At 45.5% G+C, this 17,781-nt stretch overlaps 1 protein-coding gene across 9 annotated transcripts in view; it reads right to left on the bottom strand.

Annotated features, from left to right (window-relative positions):
- Positions 1 to 825: 825 nt before the first annotated feature.
- Positions 826 to 17,781, bottom strand: part of dock6 (dedicator of cytokinesis 6) — a 54,824-nt gene continuing 37,868 nt past the window's right edge. For 3 of the 9 annotated variants that reach the window (XM_035529093.2, XM_035529100.2, XM_081698486.1), the window contains 27 exons: positions 13,875 to 13,964; positions 13,623 to 13,718; positions 13,378 to 13,518; positions 13,156 to 13,269; positions 12,881 to 13,051; positions 12,215 to 12,357; positions 11,959 to 12,128; positions 11,623 to 11,771; positions 10,496 to 10,672; positions 10,124 to 10,250; positions 9,947 to 10,031; positions 9,662 to 9,758; positions 9,374 to 9,508; positions 7,746 to 7,898; positions 7,218 to 7,376; positions 7,009 to 7,109; positions 6,730 to 6,922; positions 6,444 to 6,587; positions 6,147 to 6,278; positions 5,847 to 5,861; positions 5,110 to 5,235; positions 4,872 to 4,961; positions 4,540 to 4,776; positions 3,988 to 4,131; positions 3,697 to 3,803; positions 3,442 to 3,618; positions 826 to 2,204 (listed from right to left, as the gene is read on the bottom strand). In XM_035529093.2, the coding sequence (XP_035384986.1) occupies positions 2,162 to 2,204; positions 3,442 to 3,618; positions 3,697 to 3,803; positions 3,988 to 4,131; positions 4,540 to 4,776; positions 4,872 to 4,961; positions 5,110 to 5,235; positions 5,847 to 5,861; positions 6,147 to 6,278; positions 6,444 to 6,587; positions 6,730 to 6,922; positions 7,009 to 7,109; positions 7,218 to 7,376; positions 7,746 to 7,898; positions 9,374 to 9,508; positions 9,662 to 9,758; positions 9,947 to 10,031; positions 10,124 to 10,250; positions 10,496 to 10,672; positions 11,623 to 11,771; positions 11,959 to 12,128; positions 12,215 to 12,357; positions 12,881 to 13,051; positions 13,156 to 13,269; positions 13,378 to 13,518; positions 13,623 to 13,718; positions 13,875 to 13,964 (3,516 nt within the window). In that variant the 3' untranslated portion in view covers positions 826 to 2,161. The remainder of the gene's footprint in view (positions 2,205 to 3,441; positions 3,619 to 3,696; positions 3,804 to 3,987; positions 4,132 to 4,539; positions 4,777 to 4,871; positions 4,962 to 5,109; positions 5,236 to 5,846; positions 5,862 to 6,146; positions 6,279 to 6,443; positions 6,588 to 6,729; positions 6,923 to 7,008; positions 7,110 to 7,217; positions 7,377 to 7,745; positions 7,899 to 9,373; positions 9,509 to 9,661; positions 9,759 to 9,946; positions 10,032 to 10,123; positions 10,251 to 10,495; positions 10,673 to 11,622; positions 11,772 to 11,958; positions 12,129 to 12,214; positions 12,358 to 12,880; positions 13,052 to 13,155; positions 13,270 to 13,377; positions 13,519 to 13,622; positions 13,719 to 13,874; positions 13,965 to 17,781) is intronic. The other 6 variants (XM_035529094.2, XM_035529097.2, XM_035529095.2 and 3 more) reach the window with 6 other exon arrangements.

Here is a 17,781-nt window from a genome sequence, read left to right as displayed (position 1 = left end):
CATCTGGCGAAATATAACGACTGTCTAATTCTACATTCGAAATTAAAATATCAAGCTCTTGGATGAGTAAAGATGTTCAGTTAAATGTCTTCAGTCCTACCCATTTATGTTTTATTAATATACATTGGGCAGCGGTTGGCTACTCGAACCATTACGTCATATTTTTCTTACACACAGGGTTAGACTATAATAGCTTTGAACTACGCCACGCTTTGAGCATTTCAGCTTTCCAAGTTGGTAATTCTTAGAAAACGACAGAAGGATCTCAGTTAAAACCAGCTATAGGCGCTTGTGTTAGCGTTTTACGCAAGTGGACCAAGTTCTTGTATATACAGCCGGCAAGAACTGAACAGAGCCGAGACGTGCCAAGGTCACAGAATCTTGTCACGCGAAATCTAAAAGCTGTCGCTAGGGGGATGAAACCTACTAACCAGTAGATGGTTTATTATAACCTTGTTATACTACATAAGCCCTAGCCCAGTAGTCCGTGATGTATCTAGACCCGGGTATTTCTCATATTTTCCACCATTGCCGGGATCCTGCGTCATCCCTATAGGGCCATCAGACAAGAAGTCATCGTTCGTGATGACGGCCGTTTACATATTGCGCTTAGTGAAAACTTCCAGATCAGTTATAGTCTAGAACGACAAACGGTAAGCAGAGTTTCTCTGAAACTAAATCACTTATCAACGTCATTAAATAATAAAATACACCTGGCAAATCAATGGAAACTGCTCGTTTTAAACAAAATAATCATCACAAATAACAGCGTTCTTTAGAAGTAAAAAATTAATTTCAGCCTCTTAATAAAACACTTACCCAATGTAAAGATTAAGAATCAGTTTTAATACAGTAAAAAGAAGAAATGTACACAAATAAATAAAATATTTGGTTATTGACAGTACAGTTTAAGGCAGTATTTTGCACAGTGTTTTGAGCTGGAGACAGACAGTAGATATCACATGGACAACAGAATGTGCAAAACAGGAGCTAGAGTAGTTCATTATAATAGTTGGGTGAATATAAAAGACTAACAGTAATAGTAACAGGACAGCACTGAAGAACTTATCACTTTCCCCAGGTCCTCCCATCTCCAGTTCTAAGCTACCAGGCTACACTGCACCTCTGTGCATTTAATATAACATTCAAGTGTGAACGATTGCAGACAAATGAATCAGGGGCATGGGCAGTGGGCTTGTCAGTGCTTCTATCACACGTGTTCACTTCTCTCTTTCCATATGCCCCCTCTTTAATCCCCCCCAGTTCCCTTGTCTTCTGTCAACCATCAGACCACAAATGCAGTGATTAGTGTGGGAACGTCGAGTTCACCGTTTCAAGCCAAGGGTTTCAGGGTCTGAGGAGTAGGTCTTCAGTGTTTCAATATTTATCATTCTCACTCCCTCAGCCAATGCGGTGAACAAATGTGTCTAAACATTTAGCAGAAGATAAATGTTATCTTGGGATGCAGTGGTGAAACATGAAAGCTTTGGTCGGCTCAGTTGGCTGGACTCAGCATGACAGTGAGAGGGGTTCACTAGACGTCAGGGTGATCTGTGTTGGTACATCATTACTCAGCTTTTACAGAGACTCTCAATGGCAACACACCCACGCGTGCGCGCATCCACACGCACACCCCCCCCATACAATCACTACATATCTCTTTCTCTTTTACTCACGCATACCTACTCACATATGCACACACACCAATGCAATCACTGTGTCTGTCTCTCTCTCTCCCATGCAAACACATACGCACCAGGCATGCACGCACCCACACACACCCACACCCACACACACCCACACACACACCCACACCCACACCCACACCCACACACACACACACACAAACAAAAGGAGGAAGTGCGGCGGACTGTTTAGATTTCCATGTCGACCTGAACCTAAAATTACCTCATGCCCTCGTGAACAGAGTTTGTGTTTCAAACCCCTCCCCCCCCCATGTCAGTGGGTTTAGCCCTCAGATAACCTCAGATGCAGACACACATCCGACTTCTCAAATAGCGTGGAGCGAGAGCACGGCTGAGCGGTGGGAGGGAGCAGGCCTGGATTGGTTCACACCAGGTGCAGGAGGTGGAGCCCAGATAGCCATGGTTTGAATCTGGCCTCTCCTCCATCAGTGTCGTGCTTCTGGCTCTAGCAATCTTCAGCAGTCAGTCCTGCGAAAACTGGACCTGCTGAGGGAGTTCCTGCAGAATGGGAGAAGAGCGAGAGGTGGGGATGCGTGTAAGGTACTTGACTTGTAATCAGAAGGTTGCTGGTTCAAGCCCCACCACTGTCAAGTTGCTACTGTTGGGCTCCTGAGCAAGACCCTTAATTCTCAATTGCTCAAGTTGTACTATATTGTAATTGGAATTCTCTTCGGATAAATGCGTCAGCTAAATGCCATAAATGTAAATGTGGCGGGACAGTGGCAAGATGGTTGCGAAGCAGGTGAGGCATGCCTGGAGGGGATGGTCACATGCAACACAGCTGGATGGTTGCTGAAAAGAGAGCAAAACACAAAGAAGGGCACCCACACTTTCAGAATAATGTGATAAAATAATAAGCTGCAGTGTGAACAGTGCCAGGAGAGACAGCGAGAGAAAGAAAGAGTGTGTATGCACAGACCCTTTCCTGCTACATCCTACAGGGGGAAAACAATAATTCCTCACACTAGTGATCATAACACTAACCCCACAATACCAACAATTAGGGTCAAATGTTTTCCCATTATGTAATCATTGAACATCCATCAAAATCTCATAACTGTGTATTAATTCAGCTACATGAAAAAAGTCATAACTGAAAGTGTTGGCTCTTAGCCACTGCAACAAACGTGCTCTTAGGTTAAGCATTTCAGCACTACACAGACTGTGTATGTGTGTGCTCACACTGTGTAATCCAGAGTTACTGGCAATAAAACAGCACTGCGATAGAAGTAACGGATTTCCCAAGGCCAAGGGCAAGCCATCAGACACCGTCATGTACAGTGTGAGAAGGTTTCCACTAATAATTAGAGCACCCTCTGGCAAAAATCACCTCATTTTATTGCAAGCCACAAATATGCACTATGCCATCTCTTCAGTGACAGGGTTTCATTTACACCACAGCCTTTGGCCTGTTGGCTATCTCAGGAAGGCTTGCAAAGCCAAAATATGTTGTTTTTGCAAACTAGGAAAGACTGCCAAAGGAAGCAAAGCTTTATTTCAGCTATGCACAGGTATGCCACAGCAAGGGTGTTTTGATGAATCATTTGTTTATATTAGAAAACAAATTCATGCATTAATTTTTTTATAACAAACATCTATGTTATGATTTATAAATACATAAAAATGTAACTAAAAATAAATTCAGGTAAAGCATAAGGTGTTGGGGGGCGGGGGTCGTGTGTGCGTGTGTGTGTGTGTGTGTGTGTGTGTGTGTGTGTAGGGAGAGTCCCATTACCTGTGTGTGGGTGTGGTTGGCACTGGCTGCAGTGCCCTGTACAGCTGGGGGATCTTGCGGTTGATGAGGGGACCCAGAGCCTCCTTCAGCTTGTAGTAGTTCCTCTCCAGCTCCCGATGGTATTCCTTCTGATCTGGCCCAATCAGGGCTTTGTTCCTCCGCAGAGCATCCTCACATCTACCACAGGACAGCTGGAGATCAAGCACAGTATGTGTGTTTGTGTGTGTGTGCGCGTGTGTGTGTGTGCTCTTTCACCTCTTGGTGAAGTCCTTAAAGCAAAGGCGCAGCTTATTGTGATGCCGGAAGAGTTTTGGATCGTCTGGAATTTCAGACAAGAAGACCTGGGCCACCTCCAGAGGACCCTGGAAAACACCATGCATGTTACCAGAAACAGGCTCACACTTGGGCAAAGCCCCGCCCTGGTTGGAGGTGCTCACCTGTACAAAGGCCCCACTGTTGGGTAGAGAAACTCACTTGCACAAAGCCTTGACACTGGGTGGAGCTGCTTACCTGTATAAAGCCCCGCCCCTAGGTGGAAGAGCTCACCTGGTTGACGGTGGTGCCCACGCAACCTTGCAGCACCATCTGAAGCATCTTTGAGTCGGCGGGGTCCTGGTGGGTGGCAAAGGCCAGCTCCTGGGTCTTCTTCTGCATGTCTTCGATGGCCACCTCAATAGGAACCAAGATTATCTGGAGAACAGGACAGACCACTCAAGAAACCTCCAAAAATCCCCAACAGAAGGACATCATCCTGCATTATTTTTACTATAGTAATGTTACATTATGGTTCATTTAATTACTATAGCATTAGATAACCATAAAGAAACCATAAATGTCAGCAATAATAAACCATAAAAAATGTTAATCAACACTTGTGTTAGCAGTCTTCAGTACTGCTAAGATGAACAATGGCCATGATAACTTTAGATTTCATTGTTTGAAACACCCAGAACTCACTTCAGCACACAGAGAAAAATGTTCTCATTCTGTGTTAAAAGTCTCATGGGCATATCTTTCTGCAACTGTGGTATTGCAAAAGCCAGTGTTGCAATGGTTAACCAACAATGTTCTAGTAACCCTGCGCATGTGTGCGTGTACCTCCTCCTTCTCAATGACGTTGATGCGGGTCTTAATGTAGGGGAATGCGTGGGACGTGGTGAGGATGGTCTTGCGTTTGTATTGTTCGTGCAGGTCACCATGGGCACGGCCGTCCAGTGTGAATGGCGTGCAGTACATGAACGTACGCAGATTGTAGTTCTTGTCAAAGTAGGTGACGCGTTCCTTCAGCTCATATGTGTCAAAGAAGGGCTCCACGTATGTGATCTGCAGGTAGGCCTGGGGCACACGGAGCACACAGAGAGAGAGAGAGTTACTCCTGACACCGCAGCCGGCAGACTTGCAGTGGGGTGAGAAGTCTGATGAAGTCAGACCTTGTTGGGGTCCAGTTTGCTCTTGTCTACAGGGTTGGAGTCCTTGATGATCACAACAACTTCATCACCAAAGCGCTCTGAATAGAACTCCTAATCACAACACAAGGAAAGCCCCGAGTGGACAAACATCAGACCACTTATTTATGATCAAGGCATTAGGATCAACCATTTGAGGCCATTTGTGGAGAACAGAATGCTACTTTGGTGGTTTGGAATTAGGATTGAGGAAAGGACATACCTCCAGTCTGTGAGAGATCTCTGCTAGCTTGGTGATAGACGGCTCTTTGTACACAAACTCCTGCTCATCCAGGTCTCCGAAGCGACAGCCGTAAAAACCCACACGGAAGTAAGTCCCAAACATCCTCTGTGTCCCTGCAGGAAGGGGGGGAGAGGGAGATATATATATATATAGAGTCACACCCATAAAGCTACTTTGAATTGAACTGAAGGAAAAAGAGAGCATACAGTCAGATGGGGCAGTGGGAGGTGGGGGTGATGGGTTGAAATGAGGACAGAATCATGAGCGTGTGCTTTACACAGCATAATCCAAAAAAACATACACAACAATAGTCACTTACAACAGAGGCCTGTGCTTGTGTGTGTGTGTGTGTGTGTGTGTGTGTGTGTGTGTGTGTGTACATCTCTGTCAAGCCTCAAGTGTGTCTTGACACCTCCATTCTTCTGACAGGCTCTCATACAAGGCCAGTGAAACTGTCAAGCCTCAAGTGTGTCTTGACACCTCCATTCTTCTGACAGGTTCTCATACAAGGCCAGTGAAAGCGAATAGCCTGGACAAAGCTTGTGAGCTTTTACTTACCAGAGTTCCGCATCCATCCAGGACAGAGCAGGACAAATCAGGACACAACCATGCGGGAGAGAACACAGGAAAAAGAAGATGAAGCTGTGAATCAAACCTCTGGAAATACCGCACTGAGAAGTGGACGAGCGTACAGTGTGATTAATTAGCAGGCATACCTCCCATCCTGAACTCTGACCACGTCAGCACAATATGGCAGAAACAGAGAGAAGAAACAGAGAATGTGACAAAAAGACCAACAACCTCCAACACAAACAACTTCCACCTCGAACACGGCAGTGGCCACCTGGGCCAGCAAGTACCAGAAGAGAATGTAAGCTGAAAAGGTCCAAGCTACAGTTATACAAACAAGCTCATGGTGACTGGATTTCACAGGTTCATCTGAGTGAAACATTCATTTAGGACCCTCCCTGACTTGTCCCCCATCCTGGATGAAGACACGCATCCTGCGGACTCACCTGGTTGTAGATTTTGTTGAAGGCATCCTGTAGCTTGCCATGGACAGAAGCCAGCTTCTTGAAGTCTCTGTTGGCCTCATGGATGGGGCAGAGAATCTTATATACCTCATTTATGACTTCATACATGGCAGCCTGGGTAACAGACAGGTCTGTTTGTTGGTTTCAAATGCTTATACTACATATCCAGGTGCACTATCACCTGGCTAACAGAATGAGAACCAGCCGATGGAGTGTTTGGGCTGTGGTTCAGCGCATTCATGCGTGTGTGTACGTGTGTGTGTGCGCGTGTGCCCGCACCATGTTGAAGGAGGCAGCCGCCTGTTCCAACAATCCCACCAGGCCAGCTTCGCTGAAGTACTTTCCCGCACAGATGCCCTCCTCCTCAGGGGACAGGATGTCGTCAGACACGGCCGATTCCTCCAGCACGTTGGATGAGATACTCTGCACCAGACGGAGAGGGAACATAGCATGGTTAAGCCAACATAACCGCATAAAACACACATCCACAAGTGCATGCACATGTATGCACACAGTGTGGATAAGCCAACATGTGAAACACACACCCACACATACCCAGCTGTACCTGGAAAGAGACGCAGCCGATGGGAAGGTAGCGGCAGTCCTCTAACATGTTGAGATACTCGGCCACCAGTGCGGCACTGTGGACCAGGCAGTGGGCAGCCTCTGCATGATTGCCCCTCTCTGAGTGCTTGCCAGCCATGTTCTGCAGCCAGGTGAGCCGCAGGTCTGGGGAGTTCTGGTAACCCTTGGCAATCCTGCACCACCCAATGGCAGAAGCAAGAAATCAAGGCTCCAGCTCGTTGGACAGGCTTGTCAGGCTGAACCCAGGAAGAGCACTCGCCTGTACATGAGGTCCAGCAGCATCTCAGGGTCCTGCTGGTGCTCCTTCATCTTCACCGTGTCAGTCAGGATCATGTGTAGGTTGAAAACCAGGTCCTGAACCTGTGAAAGAGTCCATGGTAAAGAGGTTGATGTCCATCAGCAAAGAATATGTGTGTGTGTGTGTGTGTGTGTGTGTGTGTGTGTGTGTGTGTGTGCGTGTGTGCGTACCTGCTCAGGGAAGGGTGAGTCTCTGAGTTCAAGATCTTCTTCAGCATAGGTGAGGATGGTCTTGAGGGACCGGCGCAGGTGTTCCTCATTGAAGTTCTGCGAGGTGCCAACCAGAGATGACAGGGACATAGTCACCTGCATCTTCACCCGGGCAAAGTTCTGCACGAATGAAGGCACATGCAGTCATGGTGCACGTGGCCGTAACCAGTCTGACCATCTACAACAGCTCATGAAGGAAATTAAATACTCCTCTGGGTAGCATTTCGCTGGATAATATCTAAAATGGCATTGCATGTTGAAATCGCTCAGACCTTGGGAAATAAGAGTGTGTGTTTGTGCACTGCACACTTGTGCGGGAGTGAGAGTGCGAGGGGAGGGGGTGAGAATGTGTCTGTGTGTGTGTGTGCGCGCGTGCGTGTGTGTGTGCTGGGGTGACTGAGTATGCGGGATGTGTATGAGTGTGAGAGGGTGACAGTAGAGGTGAGAGAGACAAAGGGGTAGATGTGTGTGTGTGTGTGTGTTCCTCACATTGCCGATCTCATAGTTCTGTCTCATGAGCAAGTAGAGGGAGGCGCTGGCATGGCTGCGTACGGAGCTGATACTGCTACTGCAGTGACGGAGTAACCGAAGACACAGATCAGCGCACAGCTCAGTGTCCTCCTCAAACAGCATCTCAGGAAACTACACACACACACACACACACACACACACACACACACACACACACACACACACACACACACACACAGTTATGAATCCAACCTAACCTACCTAATAATATGGCTAACATTGTCTAACAAAACTAAATACACTGGCCAAGTGTACCTAAGTGTAACAGGATAGCAGGGGGAGATCAAACAGAGGGCAATTCCGGTAGTAATTAAGCCAATAATGTAAATTTATTTTCCCCAAAAAGTTCAGTGATGGGGCATGATGCCATAAGCAGACCAAAAAATAAAATTACACAAAAAAAAAAGAGAGAAAACTTTCAGTTGTCATCAACGCCAACAAAGAATGAAACCAAAATAAGGCAACTTAACGTGCTTCTAATTATGGCATTCAATCAACGCATCTCTCATTTCCTTTCCAACGTCACTCCTTATATTTAATCTTCGCCCCTTAGACCAGACCATTCTAGAAACATAAATTATTTAATTCATAATATTTCTCCCCTGTGGTTCAAAATAGAGGCTAACATTTTCTAATTATTCAAAAATTATTTTATTAATATAACCCATATCCAAACACAGAGCCATTAATCACAATTTTATCCTCGCCCTTTCTATTTGGAAAATTACCTGCTCCAATAATGTGAACCAAAACTACAACTCCCCCTCAGTTCTAGGCATGACTCTTAACTCGACCCCTTACAATCGCTGAACAAAAGAAGTAGGTATATGCTTTGAACCCAAACTCCTGTTACCTTATTACAATAAATATAGCTGTATCTACACATATACATTAACTCTAGTAGATGTCTACACAGTCAATGGCCACCCTGAACAATGTAAGACAATTACTATTATTATTTTACAGAACTCCAGCAAATGGCAAGTTTTTTCCCTCTGAGCGGTGTAATTAGAATAAAAGTCTTTTAGCCCCATGTATTGTCCACGTTATCTCTCTAATATTTGGCTCTTCTGTTTGTCCACATGGAATGGGCCGAAGTCCCGTTACACTAAGTGATGGGCAGTGGTAGCTCAGTGGTTATGGTACTTGACTTTTAACTGGAAGGTTGCTGCCAAGTTACCACCGTTGGGCCCCTGAGCAAGACCCTTAACCCTCAATTGCTCAAGTTGTACTCAGTCATAAAGTCGCTTTGTACATAAATGAAAATGCAAATGTAAGAACATGAACATCCGTCACTCCAGGTAAATCACGTCATCTGGGCTACCCTAAATAAGTCAGCCTCTTTCCTTAACCATGTGATCTGAGCCTATTCTAACCCAACACACACACCCACACACGTGTGCATGTACACACATACATGTGCCCATGGAAAGAAAGACAAACAGTATGTGCAAAAAGCATCAGAGCATGATAAATGAATTGTTAAAACACACTCAACAATCCCCATACTGAAGAGTACAATGTGGCCCTAATGAATGTGTCCCACTCACATGCTCTTATACACTTATGGAAGGAAACATGCCCACCTTGTAGACCAGTGCTCTCTGTGTAGTGAAGCAGTGCTGCAGAAAGAGGGCACTCTGGTTCCCAGCCATGCTATGGAGGAGAACTCTCAGCACTCCACCAAGCACACTCTCCTTAAGCTCTGACAGCACCACCGTCTGACACACACACACACACACACACACACACACACACACACACACACACTTGTCCGATCAGAATTCTAAGAGTTTGTAATACTCAACAATTAAGAACAATTAAGAGACAGAGATAATGATGATGAGTGAGGCTGTGAGAGAGTGCTTCTTTACTTTGACGATGATTTCCAGAGTGTCCAGGACTATTAAAGACGCTTCAGTAGCCAAGTTCCCATCCACCACTGATTCCTGCTCCACCTCTGCTTTTGTTCTGCACACACAAACAGAGACAATTTATAGTAAGACAGTAAGACAGAAGCATCCCTCACAACACACAACTCCATAATTTATAACAACTTGACTCACACTACAGGTTTTAGCCATACATTGTTATGGGTGTGTATGTGTCGAGATGTTAAAGGAGGTGGTGTAGATGTGTTGAGATGTTAAAGAACCCACTTGTCCACTCGGTCTGCATTCTGTCTCCAGTGAGTCACATTTTTCCGCCACCGAACGTTCTCTTGGCTGCCATAAGGGCTCCTTTCTGTAAACAACACAGCTACAGCCAGTGAAGACAACCATAAAAACACACCATCCTATGGCTACAAATACCAAGATCCACACACACCCAGTTACCGCGGCAACGGCGGACCATCTCCTGCCGGGCCCCGATGGTCCCGAGGATGGCCTCCTCCAGACGGGCCTTCATGTCCTGAGACTTCTTGAAGGTCAGACTGTTGATCCGTTCCAGAGCCTTTCTCCCCTGAGTTCAACAATCATGGACAATGTCAGCATTTAGTCCACCAATCAGAAACGACAGAGGTGTAAAAAGAAATCACTTTCCATCTTGAGCTGCACAATACAACTGTTACTCAATATGGCAATGCTGATCTCTGATATGTAACCCCCAAGTCATATTGGAATCCTCATACGGTATTATGCGGATATTGTGAGACCTACACTGCTCACTCTGTGGTTTGGCCCCATGCTGGGTGACATGCGCACTACCTTGTACTCGAAACAGGAGATGGCAAGGTGAAGCAGGTCGAGCAGGCGGTTGATGTGCAGCACAGAGAGGTCGGAGAGCCAACGTTCTAGCAGGGCAGTGCCAGCGTTCTTCAGCACCCAGAGCATGCATGCCAACAGTGTCCGGCTACACTCTGCAGAGAGAGTGCTGCGACCCGCCTGAACACGAACACACACACACACACACACACACACACACACGAACACACACACACACACACACACACACCCTGACTCCAAGTTCTGGCAGACACATAGGATGTCCTCACATACCCAACCAGATAAACCCCTACACTCATACTGCCCCACCCCTTACACTTCAGTCCTCTAATGCAGGTCTCCGCTCAATCCACAAGTTTAGACTGTAGGAGGCAGATCCTTTAGGTGTCATGGCCCCAAAATTATGAAACACTCAATCCTCAATCTCTCCGTCTCTGCTCCTCACTTTCCTCTTTCAAATCACAACTTAAAACATATATGTCCTTTATAAACATTTCTCATAACATCTCTTCCTATTTGTAGTTGTTAATTAATGTGTTGAAAGTGTCAGTGTTTTCTTCTCTCTCTCTCCATCTTTATTGTTATTGTAAAGTGACCTTGAGTCTGTGAAAGGTGCTATATAAATTAAACTTAATAATAATAATAATAATAATAACAACAACAACAACAAAACAAACACATGACCTCCATTTCTCCACCATGTGCAAACCATTAAATACTGTGCACTTCTCAACAAAAGAGTGGGGCAAGACATGGCATCATGGAAAAGTCCCCTAGTGGCAGACTGGAGAACTGAGATATTGATTCAAGAAAGGTGTCTCTCCAAAAGGTTGCCCTCTGGTGGCCAAAATAGAATAGCAGCTATGATCTCATTCTGTTCAAGGAAGGAAAATTCCTGAAGATTCCTTATGGACTGTCTCGGCCACATTAAGAGCGCAAATGCAAAACCCTTACAAGTACTATATATATATATATATATATATAGATATATATATATATATAAATAAAACAAAAGAACACACAAAGATGAAACAGAAATGCACCAGTGAAAGCACACATCCCCTAGCACTGCGATTTGCATGCAGTTTGAAAGCATGTCTGCTGCTCACCACAGCAGGCAGAGGGAAGGGGCCAGTTCTGGAAGAAGGCAGCGGCGAGCCGGCTATCGCCATGGCAACAGACGGGCTGATGGTGCTGCCGTCTGGGTCATCATCAGGGACTATCACGGTGGCGTGCCGCCCGCGCTGAGCCGAGATATCTGTCGGAAAAAAACAAAACAAAAACAGCATAAACATAATAGATAAACAACAGAGCGGTGGGGCCAAACAGCTTGGCTCTGTTTCTGTGAGCAGGGCAATTGAGGGAACCTGGTAGGATAGAAACAAGACAGACAAAAAACAGCCTGGGAGCAGCATATTGTGGACAGGCCTCCTTCCCATACTCACCGGTGAAGTCGTGAAGCTGAGGCAGCGTCTCCATGACGATGGGGATGAGCGGCAGGTAGAGCTGGGCGACGTGGGCGCGCACCTGGGGGTCGGTGTAGCGAGGGTCAACGTCGTGGCTGCACAGCAGGGCATGCACAGCACTGATGGCCTTCTTCTGCAGGAAGAACACACTGGGCGAGGGGAGAGTGGGGTTTAAGTCCGCACAAACATGGTTAAGGCGTGTGTATGTGAGCATGTGTGCGCGCGCAGGCCTCACCCTTCCCCATCGGGCTCCAGGATTAGGGCAAGCTCGGACAGCATCAGGGCTGACAGGAAGTGCTGCTGACGGAAGGGCACGGACAGCTCGAACATACAGGCCACGCCCTGGTCCTGCACCACACATGAGAATGCCGAGCTCTGCTGACCCCAGCACACGGCAAAATGGAGGAGGGAGGCGGGCATTTTAACCACCAGGGAAAAGGAAACCCATCCCACTTCCTTAAGGTCCTCTTACTACAGATTGTCTGTCTGTCTTAATGTGGTAGTTAAGCAGAAGCTGTGGCCCTCTTTTAACAAAGTCCCCCGTAGTCCCATGTAATGACAGATTTGAATGCTATATTTCAGCAAAATAAGTGTGTAAAAAAAAAAAAAAAAGTAAAACAATTTTTCATGACTAGTGTGTCTGTATGCATGAATGTCCATGTATATATATCCATGGGGGACAAATGTCCCCATTAAAATACAAACAAACATCTGATAAACATTTATTTATATACAAGTACCTTTTTTTGGGAAACCTAGAAGAGCCAAACGAATTACTTTTGGTTACTGAGTTTAGGTTTAGAGTTTGGTGTGGGATTAATTAGATTAATGAGTAATTGTTAAGCCAGCGGAAGGTCCCTACAGGGACAGTAAGTGTGTGTGTCCGTGTATGCGTGTGTACCTGGGATGTGGTGGACGAGGTGGATGGTGAGGGTGAAGTGGGAGGGCTCAGTGATGCACAGGGCAGGTTGAGTGTTACGTAGTGCTCATGGCTACACACTATGCGTAAGAAGTCCATCCTCAGAGCTGTCAGAGCACTGGGGTTCTGAGCTGTGTGCAGCTTATTGGAGATCTGCACACACACACACACACACACACACACACACACAGCCACTTTCAGTTGTACTGGAGTAAATGGCTGAGTGTGTGTGTGTGCACGCACGCGCAATTAGGTACCTGTTTATAGTAGGATCGGATGAGGTTCAACACAAACCCTCGGTCCATGAGAGAAAGCAGGTCATTGACGAAGAAGGCCAGACTGCTGTTTAATCTTTCCACAAGCTCAACATCCTGAATCCCACACACACACACACACACACACACACACACACACTTGTTGGAATGGCTTTGTGGAAAAGGAGCACTGTGTGCTGGCAGGAGTCCACCCATAGCCTTTACCTTGTGGTATCTGCTGGCTATATCCGCGCTGATGGCACACACCAGGGCAGCAATGTCATCCACGAAGCGGTCGGGGAAACGCTGGCGTCTGGGCACATCCAGCCGGGAGGTAAGGAAAAGATGATGGGCCATGCTCTTTTCCTGAGTGAGTGAGAGTGAGAGAGAGCGAGAGAGTGTGAGTGAGTGAGTGTGAGTGAGTGAGTGAGCGAGAGAGAGAGTGTGAGTGAGTGAGTGTGTGGTGTTACCATGATCTGGAAGAAGAACCAGGCCTGTTGCAGGGCTGCCTCTCTCACTGTGCTAGTGCTCACCACCCACTGCAGAGCCAACTCCTCATGCAGCAACTGAGCAGAAAGTGCAGACATTAAAACACACACACACACACACACACACGCACACGCACACACACACACACACACACACACACACATGGTGATGTGAAGCAGAAGGAGCAGAGGGTGACTGAGGAGTGGAATGAGATGCAGCGCTGGTCCTTTTACCTTGTGTGCAACGTGCCTGGAGGCCGGTGAGAGGAAGGAGGAGCTCTCGATGAAGGCCGACATGCGGTTAGCGCCCCACTCGGAGGCCTGCTGCAGCAGCCACCAAAAGTGAGGATGAGTATGGATGAAGAGGATGAGAAAGAAAAGGAAAGAAAAGGACGCCCGTTCAGACAGACCAGAGGGTATTCGGACCCCGTAGAAAACACTGAAAGGAAACAAGAACTGAAAGAAAGAAATGATGAGTGTAAGAACTGAAGACCACTGCCCTATATACCACTAGTCTGAAGACGTCCTTATTTTATTTTATTAACATTTATTTGACCAGGATACATTCTTATTAAGATTAAAAATTTATTTTACAAGAGGATCCTGGCCAAGACAGGCAGCTTCACAATTAACAGCTTTATAATATAGACAGATTGGAGACAAACAATAAAAAAAATTAAATAAAATTACATATTCATGTGATATCCATTAAACGTTGCCAATAGAATGAGACCATTAACAATCAAGACAAACAGAGGCACTAAAATCAGTGCCTACCCTACAGACCACTACCGCACAGTACGCACATGGACACACGGGGCCTGTGATGGATTCCGCTTCTAAACTTTTGTTAATTTTTTTCCCTTCATTTTTCAGGGAAGAAAAAGAATAAACAAAGCACAAATACACAAATAAATTGCATTTACACTTGAAATTTTCTACTTGAACACAGATTTATTTTTATTTATCCTAGTCAAACGCTCTGGTCAGAGCAGATGATGTTTTTAAGACTATTAAGATGATGTTTTTAAGACTGTCTATTGATGTATTGGCTGTGTAATTAGGTAGTGCCGGCAATGACTGTGTCTGATGATGTAGTGTCTGATGTAGTGTCTGATGATGTAGTGTCTGTGGTGTCTGATGATGTGGTGTCTGATGATGTGGTGTCTGATGATGTAGTGTCTGGTATCTGATGATGTGGTGTCTGATGTAGTGTCTGTGGTATCTGATGATGTAGTGTCTGATGTAGTGTCTGTGGTATCTGATGATGTAGTGTCTGTAGTGTCTGATGATGTGGTGTCTGATGATGTAGTGTCTGATGTAGTGTCTGATGTAGTGTCTGATGATGTGGTGTCTGTAGTGTCTGATGATGTGGTGTCTGCAGTGTCTGATGATGTGGTATCTGATGATGTAGTGTCTGTGGTATCTGATGATGTAGTGTCTGATGTAGTGTCTGTGGTATCTGATGATGTAGTGTCTGTGGTATCTGATGATGTAGTGTCTGATGTAGTGTCTGTGGTATCTGATGATGTAGTGTCTGTGGTATCTGATGATGTAGTGTCTGATGTAGTGTCTGTAGTGTCTGATGATGTAGTGTCTGATGTAGTGTCTGTAGTGTCTGATGATGTAGTGTCTGATGTAGTGTCTGATGATGTAGTGTCTGATGATGTAGTGTCTGTAGTGTCTGATGATGTAGTGTCTGATGTAGTGTCTGTAGTGTCTGATGATGTAGTGTCTGATGTAGTGTCTGTAGTGTCTGATGATGTAGTGTCTGATGTAGTGTCTGTGGTGTCTGATGATGTAGTGTCTGATGTAGTGTCTGTAGTGTCTGATGATGTAGTGTCTGATGTAGTGTCTGTAGTGTCTGATGATGTAGTGTCTGATGTAGTGTCTGTGGTGTCTGATGATGTAGTGTCTGATGTAGTGTCTGTGGTGTCTGATGATGTAGTGTCTGATGTAGTGTCTGTAGTGTCTGATGATGTAGTGTCTGATGTAGTGTCTGTAGTGTCTGATGATGTAGTGTCTGATGTAGTGTCTGTGGTGTCTGATGATGTAGTGTCTGATGTAGTGTCTGTAGTGTCTGATGATGTAGTGTCTGATGTAGTGTCTGTGGTGTCTGATGATGTAGTGTCTGATGTAGTGTCTGTAGTGTCTGATGATGTAGTGTCTGATGTAGTGTCTGATGTAGTGTCTGATGTAGTGTCTGATGTAGTGTCTGTAGTGTCTGATGATGTAGTGTCTGATGATGTAGTGTCTGTAGTGTCTGATGATGTAGTGTCTGATGTAGTGTCTGTAGTGTCTGATGATGTAGTGTCTGATGTAGTGTCTGTAGTGTCTGATGATGTAGTGTCTGATGTAGTGTCTGTGGTGTCTGATGATGTAGTGTCTGATGTAGTGTCTGTGGTGTCTGATGATGTAGTGTCTGATGTAGTGTCTGTGGTGTCTGATGATGTAGTGTCTGATGTAGTGTCTGTAGTGTCTGATGATGTAGTGTCTGATGTAGTGTCTGTAGTGTCTGATGATGTAGTGTCTGATGTAGTGTCTGTGGTGTCTGATGATGTAGTGTCTGATGTAGTGTCTGTAGTGTCTGATGATGTAGTGTCTGATGTAGTGTCTGTGGTGTCTGATGATGTAGTGTCTGATGTAGTGTCTGATGATGTAGTGTCTGATGTAGTGTCTGTAGTGTCTGATGATGTAGTGTCTGATGTAGTGTCTGATGATGTAGTGTCTGATGTAGTGTCTGTAGTGTCTGATGATGTAGTGTCTGATGTAGTGTCTGTAGTGTCTGATGTAGTGTCTGATGTAGTGTCTGTAGTGTCTGATGATGTAGTGTCTGATGATGTAGTGTCTGTAGTGTCTGATGATGTAGTGTCTGATGTAGTGTCTGTAGTGTCTGATGATGTAGTGTCTGATGTAGTGTCTGTAGTGTCTGATGATGTAGTGTCTGATGTAGTGTCTGTGGTGTCTGATGATGTAGTGTCTGATGTAGTGTCTGTGGTGTCTGATGATGTAGTGTCTGATGTAGTGTCTGTAGTGTCTGATGATGTAGTGTCTGATGTAGTGTCTGTAGTGTCTGATGATGTAGTGTCTGATGTAGTGTCTGTGGTGTCTGATGATGTAGTGTCTGATGTAGTGTCTGTGGTGTCTGATGATGTAGTGTCTGATGTAGTGTCTGTGGTGTCTGATGATGTAGTGTCTGATGTAGTGTCTGTAGTGTCTGATGATGTAGTGTCTGATGTGTCTGTAGTGTCTGATGATGTAGTGTCTGATGTAGTGTCTGTAGTGTCTGATGATGTAGTGTCTGATGTAGTGTCTGTAGTGTCTGATGATGTAGTGTCTGATGTAGTGTCTGTGGTGTCTGATGATGTAGTGTCTGATGTAGTGTCTGTAGTGTCTGATGATGTAGTGTCTGATGTAGTGTCTGTGGTGTCTGATGATGTAGTGTCTGATGTAGTGTCTGTGGTGTCTGATGATGTAGTGTCTGATGTAGTGTCTGTAGTGTCTGATGATGTAGTGTCTGATGTAGTGTCTGTGGTGTCTGATGATGTAGTGTCTGATGTAGTGTCTGTAGTGTCTGATGATGTAGTGTCTGATGTAGTGTCTGTGGTGTCTGATGATGTAGTGTCTGATGTAGTGTCTGTAGTGTCTGATGATGTAGTGTCTGATGTAGTGTCTGTGGTGTCTGATGATGTAGTGTCTGATGTAGTGTCTGTAGTGTCTGATGTAGTGTCTGTATCAGTAAAACGAGTCCTTTAAGAGTGCAAGAATGTGAAAAAGCAAAAGAGCCAACCCTGCCATAAGGAAGAGGCATGAGGAAGAAATGCATGAAGACTCTGATCACCCGTGGAGCGCGCACACACACACACACACACACACACACACACACACACACACACACATTTACACAAAAATACTCATCAGAGCAGAAAATGGAGAGGACATGGAAACAGGGAAAAGGACAACAGACGTAGCGGGTGGGAGTAGTGTATGATTGAGGACAACAAGATATAGCACGACATTAACACAACAGGGGCAAGGCTAATAGTGACATTAACCCATGATTAATGGAACACAAAAACTGATCACAAGGACACTGTCCTATGCTAGGTATAGGATAGTATTTGCAGGGACCAATACTAAA

Source organism: Electrophorus electricus, chromosome 2, assembly GCF_041902795.1.
Source record: "Electrophorus electricus isolate QZ-2024a chromosome 2, ASM4190279v1, whole genome shotgun sequence".
Lineage (NCBI taxonomy): Eukaryota > Metazoa > Chordata > Actinopteri > Gymnotiformes > Gymnotidae > Electrophorus > Electrophorus electricus.
The sequence above is the reverse complement of the archived record's forward strand: the minus strand, read 5'-3'. Positions and strand labels throughout refer to the sequence as shown.